Genomic DNA, 10,802 nt, shown 5'->3' with positions numbered 1-10,802 from the left:
GCGGTCCCGGAGCTAATTAATTAACGAGCCGAGCTAATTAATGAGCGGAGCCAATTAACAGTGTTGTCTTAATGAGGGGCGGCTCTGCTAAATGGTTTTCCTACCCAACCAGCCCTCCCTCATTAACCCCAACGGGAGCCGCGCAGCGCTCTGCAGTGAGCTCAGATCCTGCGTTGCGATGACGTCATCGTTGCGGGCTCACAGATGATGTCATTACGCTGCGATGATGTCATCGCGTGACGTCATCTAGGTGATGCACTCGGTCCTCCCAGCCCCGTGGGGGCGCTGTCACCTCTCTTTACTCTCCTCACGTGATCCCCCTCCATCCAACCAATAGGACGCGTCTCCTCGCATCACGTGCAGGGGGGGCGCTCAGTTGACGTCCCGTCAAGGCGGAAGGCGGCCGCCATGGACCAGGCCGGGAAGGAGAAGGAGGCGCTGCAGCTGTTGGCCGAGGCCGACAAGAAGGTGCGGGGCTCCCAGTCCTTCTTCGCGGGGCTGTTCGGGTGAGTCCGGGGGGGAACGGCCGAGGGGGGGGCCTGGAATGAGGGGGGGGGAGAGGTGGGAATCGGGGGGGGGCGCGGTGAGGCCTGTGTGAAGGGGAAAGGCCTGGGGGGGGCGGGGGGCTGGGGCCTATTGGAGGCTATTGGGGCCTAGTGGGGCCTATTGGAGGATATTGGGGGCTGTTGGGGGCTATTGGGGTCTGTTAGAGGCTATGGGGGCTATTGGAGGATATTGGGGCCTATGGGAGGCTATTGGGGCCTATTGGAGGCTATTGGGGTCTGTTAGAGGTTATTGGGGCCTATTGGAGGCTATAGGGGCCTATTGGAGGCTGTTGGGGCCTATTGGGGCCTATTGGAGGTTACTGGAGGCTATTGAGGCCTATTGGAGGTTATTGGGGGCCTATTGGGGCCTATTGGAGGCTATTGGGGACTATTGGAGGCTATAGGGTCCTGTTGGAGGCTATTGAGGCCTATTGGAGGCTATTGGGGCCTATTGGAGGCTATTGGGGCCTATTGGAGGCTATTGGGGCCTGTTGGAGGCTATTGGGGCCTTTTGGAGGCTATTGGGGCCTATTGGAGGCTATTGGGGCCTATTGGAGGCTATTGAAGCCTATTGGAGGCTATTGGGGCCTATTGGGGCCTATTGGGGGCTATTGGGGCCTATTGGAGGCTATTGGGGCCTATTGGAGGCTATTGGGGCCTATTGGAGGCTATTGGGGGCTATTGGAGGCTATTGGGGCCTATTGGAAGCTATTGGGGCCTGTTGGAGGTTATTGGGGCCTATTGGAGGTTACTGGAGGCTATTGAGGCCTATTGGAGGTTATTGGGGGCCTATTGGGGCCTATTGGAGGCTATAGGGGCCTATTGGAGGCTATAGGGGCCCGTTGGAGGCTATAGGGGCCTATTGGAGGTTATTGGAGGCTATTGGGGCCTATTGGAGGCTATTGGAGGCTATTGGAGGTTATTGGGGGCCTATTAGAGGCTATAGGGTCCTGTTGGAGGCTATTGGGGCCTATTGGAGGCTATTGGGGGCTATTGGGGCCTGTTGGAGGCTATTGGGGCCTATTGGAAGCTATTGGGGGCTATTGGGGCCTATTGGAGGCGATTGGGGCCTATTGGAAGCTTTTGGGGGGGTAATAAGGGTTTTAGGGGCTTTTGGGGGGGATTAATTGGAGTAATGGGGCTTTTGGGGGGGACTAATAGGGGTAGTGGGGCTTTTGGGGAGATTAATAGGGGTTAATGAGGCTTTTGAGGGGATTAATGGAGATAGTGGGGCTTTTTGGGGGGGCTAATGGGGCTTTTGGGAGGATTAGTGGGGTTAATGGGGCTTTTGGGGGATTAATGGGGTTAATGGGGCATTTGGGGGGGATTAATGGGGGTAGTGGGGCTTTTGGGGAGGATTAATGGGGCTTCTGGGGGGATTAATCAGTGTAGGGGGCTTTTGGGGGGGATTAATGGGGTAGTGGGGCTTTTGGGGGGGATTAATGGGGGTAGTGGGGCTTTTGGGGGGGGATTAATGGGGGTAGTGGGGCTTTTGGGGGGGGATTAATAGGGGTAATGGGGCTTTTGGGGGGATTAATGGAGTTTTTGGGGGGGTTAATAGAGGCCGTGGGGCTTTTGGGGGGAGATTAATGGGGTTAATGGGGCATTTGGGGGGGATTAATGGGGTTAATGGGGCTTTTGGGGGGATTAATGGGGCTTTTGGGGGGATTAATGGGGCAGTGGGACCTTTTGAGGGGGATCTTGGGAGCTTCTGGGGGGTTAAAAGGGGATTTAGGGGCATTGGGAGCTTTTAGGGGAGCTTAAAGCTGTATTGGGAACTGTTCTGGGGGGGCTGGGCACCTTTAGGAGGGTTCTGGGTTGTGGGGTTGGTTCTGGGGGGGCACGAGGAGCTTTTAGGAGCCTGGGGGGGGTGGGATGTGGGGCAGCAGAGGGTTGAACATGGGGCCAGGGGGCAGATCCAGGTGGTTGTGGGGTCAATGGGGGGAGGAATCATGGATCTTTGGGATGCATCCATTGGGAGCGCTGCATTCCTATGGGGGGGGGGGGGGAGGAGGTGGGGAAAAAGGGGGAAGAAATGGCAAAAATGGCATTTGCTGCCCTCCCACCCGCGTCCCTGAGCGTGGGCCCCTCCAGATGGCGAAGGGAATGAAACGATTTCCTCCTGGAAGGAGATGGGGGGGGGGCTCCATTCCAGCACGAGGGAGGGGGGGGAATTGCATAATGCTGAGCTGTGACAGCAGGCGGGGGGGGCGCTCGGGCTCTTTGGTGCCGCTAATTAGTAATTAGGTTTGTAATTAGTGAAGGGCGGCGATGCTCACAGCGCTGCTGGGGTCCACGTCTCAAGGTTTTGTCCCTTTGGGGTTGGGATTTCCAGCCCCACATGACACAGTCCCTTCTCATTGGGATTCCCAGTGCTATGGGGAGCCCCACATCTCCTGTGTCCATCCCATTGGGGTTGGGGATCCCATATCCCATCTCATTGGGATGCTCAGCACTGTGGGGAGCCCCACATCTCCTGCTTCCATCCCATTGGGGTTAGGGATCCCATATCCCGTCTCATTGGGATGCTCAGCACTATGGGGAGCCCCACATCTCCTGCTTCCATCCCATTGGGGTTAGGGATCCCATATCCCATCTTATTGGGATTCCCAGTGCTATGGGGAGCCCCACATCTCCTGCTTCCATCCCATTGGGGTTGGGGATCCCATATCCCATCTCATTGGGATGCTCAGCACTGTGGGGAGCCCCATATCTCCTGCTTCCATCCCATTGGGGTTGGGGTCCCCAGATCCCATCTCATTCCCAGCGCTGTGGGGTGCCCCATGTTGCATTTCATGGTTCCATCCCTCTGGGTTTGGGATTCCCAGCGCCGTGGGGAGCCCCACACGACCCAATTCCTTCTCCTTGGGGTTGGGGTTCCCAATGGATCGGCCATTTTCCCTCTGCTCCCTTCCAGGGGTTCCTCCCGCATTGAGGAAGCATGCGACATCTACGCCAGAGCCGCCAACATGTTCAAAATGGCCAAAAACTGGAGTGGTACGAAGCACCCCAAAGTGGAGCAGACCCTCCGTGTTGGGTTGGGGGCGCGTTGGGACGGAGGGGGATGCGTTGGGTTGGGTCTGGTTGGGGTGGGGGGGGGACATCGTGTTGGGATGGATTGGGTTGGGGACGCGTTGGGTTGGGTTTGGTTGGGGTCGGGGGGGGGGGAACATCGTGTTGGGATGGATTGGGTTGGGTTGGGTTCTGTTAGGGTTGGGGAGGAGATGTTGTGTTGGGATGGATTGGGATGGGGGCACTTTGAGTTGGGCCTGGTTAGGGTGGGGGGGAGACATGGTGTTGGGATGGATTGGGTTGGGTTGGGTCTTGTTGGTATGGAGGGGGATGCATTGGGTTGGGGGGGACACGTTGGGTTGGGGTCGTGTTGAGATGGAACGGTTGGGTTGGCCATGGGTTGGGTTGGTGGGGGGACACGTTGGGTTGGGTCTGGTTGGGGTGGGGGGGGAATATCGTGTTGGGATGCATTGGGTTGGGACATATTGGGTTGGGTCGTGTTGGTATGGAAGGGGATGTGTTGGGTTGGGGGTGGCACGGTGGGATGGGGGGGACACATTGGGTTGGGGTTGTGTTGAGATGGAATGGTTGGGTTGGCCATGGGTTGGGTTGGGGTCGTGTTGAGTTGGCCATGGGTTGGGTTGGGGTCATGTTGAGTTGGGTTGGGTTGGCCATGGGTTGGGTTGGCCATAGGTTGGGTTGGCCATGGGTTGGGTTGGCCATAGGTTGGGTTGGGGTCGTGTTGGGTTGGCCATGGGTTGGGTTGGTGATGGGTTGGGTTGGTGATGGGTTGGGTTGGTGATGGGTTGGGTTGGCCGTAGGTTGGGTTGGGGTCGTGTTGGTTTGGCCATGGGTTGGGTTGGGTTGGCCACGGGTTGGGTTGGTGATGGGTTGGGTTGGGGTCGTGTTGTGTTGGCCATGGGTTGGGTTGGTGGGGGGACACGTTGTGTTGGGACACATCCATCTTTGAACCCTATGTATCCCCCCAACACTGTGACCCCAAAGAAAGGGGGCTCGATGCTCTTTGCCCCCCCCCAGCTGCAGGGAACGCCTTCTGCCAGGCAGCACAGCTGCACCTCCAGCTGCAGAGCAAGCACGACGCCGCCACCAACTTCGTGGACGCCGGCAACGCCTTCAAGAAGGCGGACCCCCAGGGTGAGAACAAATGGGGGGGGGTCCTGGGGGGTCCATGGGGGTCCTGGGGTGGGGGGGGCACTGGGGGGTCCATGGGGGTCCTGGGGGGTCCATGGGGGTCCTGGGGTGGGGGGGTCCATGGGGGTCCTGGGTATGTGGTGGGGGCACTGGGGATGTCCTGAGAGCAATGAGGTTTCCTTGGGATGTGGGGGGGCTGTGGGGGATACTGAGGGGGTCTTGGGTGCCTTATGGGGATCCTGGGGGGGCTGGGTGTTCCTTGGGGTGCTGGGGGGGGCACCATTGACCCCCCCCTGGGTCAGTTTGGGTCATTTTCAGAGCAGATAACAAAGAGAAAACACGGTTAATCCCACGGAGGATTTGTTTAATCTGCTGAAGATCCACATCCCCATCATCTGCCCTGTGTCCTGTTCTCCTTTCCCTTCCCTGAGCACTTGTGGGGCGCTCAGCCCCCCCCTCCCCATCACCACCGACCTGCCAGGACCCAAAGGGGGGGGCAGCGGGGGGTGGAGCAGAGAAACACCCCCATTAATTTGATGGACAACACCATCCCCTTCCATTCTGGGCCTTATTAGGGTCAGTACTGGGACCGTGACCCCTTTCTGCCCCACACTGAAGCTGTTTTTCCTCCCCCAGAGGCCATTAACTGTTTGATCCGGGCCATTGAGATCTACACGGACATGGTGAGGGTTCCCCTTCCCCTTTGGGTTCTGGTGCCGCCGGTTCCGGTACCGAACTCGGCTCTGTGCCCTCAGGGCCGATTCACCATCGCAGCCAAACACCACATCTCCATCGCCGAGATCTACGAGGGCGAGTTGGTGGATATCGACAAGGTGAGCGGCCCCTCCCACCACAACACGGGGGGTCCCGTGATGCTGGGACCTGCCAGGACCTTCCCAACACAGTGTAGGGTTCCATGGTCCTGTGATCTTTAAGGACCTTCCCAACACACTTAGTGTAGGGTTCCATGGTTCCATGCTCTGTAACCCACTCTATGATTCCATGGTCCTGGGACCTGCCAGGACCTTCCCAACCCACTTAGTGTAGGATTCCATGGTCCTGTGAGCTTTAAGGACCTTCCCATCACACTGCTTGTAGGATTCCATGGTTCTGTGATCTTTAAGGACCTTCCCAACCCATCCAGTGTAGGGTTCCATGGTTCTGGAAGCTTTAAGGACCTTCCCAACCCATCCAGTGTAGGGTTTCATGGTTCTGTGATCTTTAAGGACCTTCCCAACCCAACTGTGGCTCCGTGGGGTTCATTTCCCCTACAGACATGAACGAGTTAAACCTGGTTAATTACAAACGTAACGAGTTCCCACATCCTGCACCACAGGATCTCCCTGTGCTGTCACCCCATAGCATCCATTGACCCCATAGCGTCCATTGACCCCATGGCATCCATTCACCCCATGGCATCCATTCACCCCATGGCATCCATTGACCCCATGGCATCCATTGACCCCATGGCATCCATTGACCCCATGGCATCCATTGACCCCATAGCGTCCATTCACCCCATGGCGTCCATTCACCCCATGGCGTCCATTCACCCCATAGCGTCCATTCACCCCATGGCGTCCATTCACCCCATGGCGTCCATTCACCCCATGGCGTCCATTCACCCCATGGCATCCATTCACCCCATGGCATCCATTCACCCCATGGCATCCATTCACCCCATGGCGTCCATTCACCCCATAGCGTCCATTCACCCCATGGCGTCCATTCACCCCATAGCATCCATTCACCCCATAGCGTCCATTCACCCCATAGCATCCATTCACCCCATAGAGTCCATTCACCCCATAGAGTCCATTCACCCCATAGAGTCCATTCACCCCATAGCGTCCATTCACCCCATAGCGTCCATTCACCCCATAGAGTCCATTCACCCCATAGCGTCCATTCACCCCATGGCATCCATTCACCCCATAGCGTCCATTCACCCCATGGCATCCATTCACCCCATGGCATCCATTCACCCCATGGCATCCATTCACCCCATGGCATCCATTCACCCCATGGCATCCATTCACCCCATAGCATCCATTCACCCCATGGCATCCATTCACCCCATGGCATCCATTCACCCCATGGCATCCATTCACCCCATAGCGTCCATTCACCCCATAGCATCCATTCACCCCATAGAGTCCATTCACCCCATAGAGTCCATTCACCCCATGGCGTCCATTCACCCCATAGCGTCCATTCACCCCATAGCGTCCATTCACCCCATAGAGTCCATTCACCCCATGGCGTCCATTGACCCCATGGCATCCATTGACCCCATGGCATCCATTCACCCCATAGCGTCCATTCACCCCATGGCGTCCATTCACCCCATAGCGTCCATTCACCCCATGGCATCCATTCACCCCATAGCGTCCATTCACCCCATAGCATCCATTCACCCCATGGCATCCATTCACCCCATGGCATCCATTCACCCCATAGCATCCATTCACCCCATAGCATCCATCCCTGGCCACATTCCCATCCCTGCATCAGATACTCCTTCCCCTCCCTCCTTCCTCTTCCTCCCCCCCCTCCACAAACTGACCCATTTTCAGTGCAATTCCCCCCGATCCAACCCACCCCCCCCCCCGAGGTGAGTTAACAAACGGGTTGAAATAGCAGGAAAACAGCTTTTCTCCAGGCAGGGGGGGCCGCTTTCCATCCCCCCCCCCCTGTGCACACAGATGGCGGCGGATGCGCGGGGGCGACGGCGGTGCAGGCGCCGTGTTCAGCCCCAAATAGATCCAGGGCTGGGATTTGATGGGTATAAATATCACTGAGGAACCTTCTCCTTCCTCCCCCCCCCATAACCCCCCTCCCCATGACCCCCCCCCAACCTTCCTCCCCTCCTCCTCCTCCTCCTTCAGGCCATCGCGCACTACGAGCAGGCAGCGGATTACTACAAAGGGGAAGAGTCCAACAGGTGAGGCCTCTGAAGGTGGAACCCCCCCCCAACCACCCCATAGCGGTTATGGGGCTGTGCCCCCCAACCCCATGCAACCCCATAGCAGTTATGGGGCTGTGCCCCCCAACCCCATGCAACCCCATAGCAGTTATGGGGCTGTGCCCCCCAACCTCATAATGGTTATGGGTCTGTGCCCCCCAACCCCATAATGGTTTGGGGCTGTGCCCCCACACCCCATAGCAGTTATGGGGCTGTGCCCCCCAACCCCATAGCGGTTATGGGGCTGTGCTGAGCTCTGTGCCCCCCACAGCTCGGCCAATAAATGCCTGCTGAAGGTGGCCACGTACGCGGCACAGCTGGAGCAGTATCAGAAGGCCGTGGAGATCTACGAGCAGGTGGGGATGTGGGGGGACTGGGGCCCTCTGCCCCATAGCTGGGGGTCCCTCTGCCCCATAAGTGGTGGGTATGGGCAGTTTTAGAGCCCTCTGCCCCATAGCTGGGGGTCCCTCTGCCCCATAAGTGGTGGGTATGGGCAGTTTTAGAGCCCTCTGCCCCATATCTGGGGGTCCCTCTGCCCCGTAAGTGGTGGTTATCAATGGTTTTAGGTCCCTCTGCCCCATAAGCTTTGGCTATGGGTACCCTGTAGCCCTCTGCCCCATAGCTGGGGGTCCCTCTGCCCCATAAGTGGTGGGTATCAATGGCTTTAGGTCCCTCTGCCCCATAAGCTTTGGCTATGGGTACCCTGTAGCCCTCTGCCCCATAACTGGGGGTCCCTCTGCCCCATATCCAGTGCCTGTGCCCCCCCCCCCCATTCCCTGTACCCACCATTTACCCTTTAACTCGTCCCCCCCCAGGTGGGCACCAGCGCCATGGACAGCCCCCTCCTCAAATACAGCGCCAAGGAGTATTTCTTCAAGGCCGCGCTCTGCCACTTCTGCATCGACATGCTCAACGCCAAGGTCGGGGGGGGGGGGGGCTGGGGTCTTTGGGGGGGGCGGGGGTCATTGGGGTGGGGGGGGAGCTTAGGGTTGCTTGGGGGTTGGAGGGGGGAGAGCCTGGGGTTGCTGGGGGGGGGTTTGGGGGGGTGGAGCCTGGGGTCGTTGGGGAGGGGGGTGTTTTGGGGGATCCTGAGGTTGGGGGGGTGGATATTGGGGAGGGGGGGGGGAGTGTTGGTGGGGGGGATATTGGGGGAGCCTGGGGTTGGGAATATTGGGGGGTGTTGAATAGGGGGAGTGTGGGGGGGGATATTATGGGGGGTGGGGGTTGGGGTGGCCTCACAGGTGCCCTCAAGGTTGGGGCTGGGGGGGATTTGGGGGGGGGGGTCTTTGCACGTGACCCCCCCGTGGTTTCCTCCTGCAGTTGGCCGTGCAGAAATACGAGGAGATGTTCCCCGCCTTCACGGACTCCCGTGAATGCAAACTGCTCAAGGTTTGTGAGCCCCCCCCGCTGTGGGGCCGGGGCTGCAGCCAGGAGCCCATGGGGGGGGACGGGGGCGGTGCATCCCCCCCCAACGACCCCCCCCACAGCTCCCCCATCTGTGCAATGGGACGGAGCCAGCAGCAGTGACGCACAGCTCAGGGGTTTCCTGCACCAGGGGAATGGGTTTTCCTCCTGGGGGAGGCGCAGTGGGGCAGCCCCATAGATCAGTGTGGGGCAGCCCCATAGATCAGCAGCACAGCCCCATAGATCAGTAGGACAGCCCCATAGATCAGCAGCACAGCCCCATAGATCAGCAGCACAGCCCCATAGATCAGCAGCACAGCCCTGTAGATCAGCAGCACAGCCCTGTAGATCAATAGGACAGCCCTATAGATCAGTAGGACAGCCCTATAGATCAGCAGCACAGCCCCATAGATCAGCAGCACAGCCCTGTAGATCAATAGGACAGCCCCATAGATCAGCAGGACAGCCCCATAGATCAGTAGGACAGCCCTATGGATCAGCAGCACAGCCCTATAGATCAGTAGGACAGCCCCATAGATCAGTAGGACAGCCCCATAGATCAGTAGGACAGCCCCATAGATCAGCAGGACAGCCCCATAGATCAGTAGGACAGCCCCATAGATCAGCAGGACAGCCCCATAGATCAGCAGGACAGCCCCATAGATCAGTAGGACAGCCCCATAGATCAGTAGGACAGCCCTATGGATCAGCAGCACAGCCCTATAGATCAGTAGGACAGCCCCATAGATCAGTAGGACAGCCCTATAGATCAGCAGCACAGCCCTATAGATCAGTGTGGGGCAGCCCCATAGATCAGCAGCACAGCCCCATAGATCAGTGGGGCAGCCCCATAGATCAGTGGGTCTGACCCTCTTTTTCTGCCCCCCTTTGCCAGAAGCTGCTGGATGCCCACGAGGAGCAGAACGTCGACGCTTACACCGACGCGGTACGTCCAACATTGAAACACCCCCCCCCCAATTAGGAATATATGGGGGTCTCCCCTTTGACCCACATCCCCCCTGCCCCACATCTCCCCCCACATCCCCCCTGTATGTCCCTAAAGGTGAAGGAGTACGACTCCATCTCCCGCCTGGACCAGTGGCTGACCACCATGTTACTGCGCATCAAGAAAACCATCCAGGGGGAGGAGGAGGATTTGCGCTGAGACCCCCCCCCCCCAACGACCCCCCCCCAAATCCCCCTGTACAGGAACCTCTGCCCCATAGACCCCCCCACTATTTAATTCTCGCAGCCATTTGGGGTTGGAAGCTTTGGGGTCCCCCTCTGTGTATCGGGACCATGGAGGGCTGGGGGGGGGGTCCTCAGTGTGGGCAGAGCCCCCCCACCCAAATCAGCCCCTCCTGCTGCCCCACAGCGGGGGCTGTTCTATGGGGTGAGGGTGGTGCCAGCCCCATAGAGGGGGGACAGCTGCTGCTGTGTCCCCCCCCCCCCTTTGCTGTAGTGCCCCATTGCGCCGTGGCCAATAAACGTTGCATGAGCCGAGGGGGCTTGGAGTGATGCTGGGGGACTGAATTCATGGGGGGGGGGGGGGTCTTCATCCTGCCCCATAGCCCCCCACCTTTCTGCCCCATAGAACCCCATTCTGCCCCATAGCCCCCCCCATCCTGCCCCATAGCCCCTCCAACACCTTCCAGCCCTATAGACCCTCCCATACCCAATGCTTTCCTGCCCCATAGCTGCCCTATAGCCCCCCCACACCTTCC

General features: G+C 58.7%; 1 protein-coding gene across 4 annotated transcripts; it reads left to right on the top strand.

The window, feature by feature from the left end:
* The first annotated feature begins 374 nt into the window (after window positions 1-374).
* On the top strand, window positions 375-10,581 carry LOC107307099 (alpha-soluble NSF attachment protein). 4 transcript variants are annotated; one of them, XM_085534907.1, is made up of 11 exons: window positions 375-506; window positions 3,463-3,542; window positions 4,596-4,712; window positions 5,346-5,392; window positions 5,465-5,542; window positions 7,598-7,653; window positions 7,946-8,030; window positions 8,490-8,594; window positions 8,995-9,063; window positions 9,974-10,024; window positions 10,142-10,581. In XM_085534907.1, exons 1-11 carry the CDS (start codon window positions 409-411, stop codon window positions 10,241-10,243), a joined length of 888 nt encoding a protein of 295 aa, XP_085391033.1. In that variant the 5' UTR covers window positions 375-408; the 3' UTR covers window positions 10,244-10,581. The 4 variants fall into 4 exon arrangements, with proteins under 4 accessions (XP_085391033.1, XP_085391032.1, XP_085391035.1 ...); XM_085534906.1 differs by having other exon boundaries at window positions 4,563-4,712; XM_085534909.1 differs by lacking the exon at window positions 8,995-9,063.
* Window positions 10,582-10,802: the final 221 nt, after the last annotated feature.

The sequence above is a fragment of the Coturnix japonica genome, unplaced genomic scaffold (genome assembly GCF_054131305.1).
Source record: "Coturnix japonica strain WE unplaced genomic scaffold, WE-NBRP24 Scf103, whole genome shotgun sequence".
NCBI lineage: Eukaryota > Metazoa > Chordata > Aves > Galliformes > Phasianidae > Coturnix > Coturnix japonica.
The sequence above is the reverse complement of the archived record's forward strand: the minus strand, read 5'-3'. Positions and strand labels throughout refer to the sequence as shown.

Bases quoted from the DNA above. Each gene is read 5' to 3' on its own strand.
- LOC107307099 (XM_085534906.1), top strand. From the start codon at position 409: ATGGACCAGGCCGGGAAGGAGAAGGAGGCGCTGCAGCTGTTGGCCGAG. The intron at 4,713-5,345 runs GTGAGAACAAAT...TTCCTCCCCCAG, and splicing joins CAAGAAGGCGGACCCCCAGG to AGGCCATTAACTGTTTGATC. The intron at 9,064-9,973 runs GTTTGTGAGCCC...CCCCTTTGCCAG, and splicing joins GTGAATGCAAACTGCTCAAG to AAGCTGCTGGATGCCCACGA.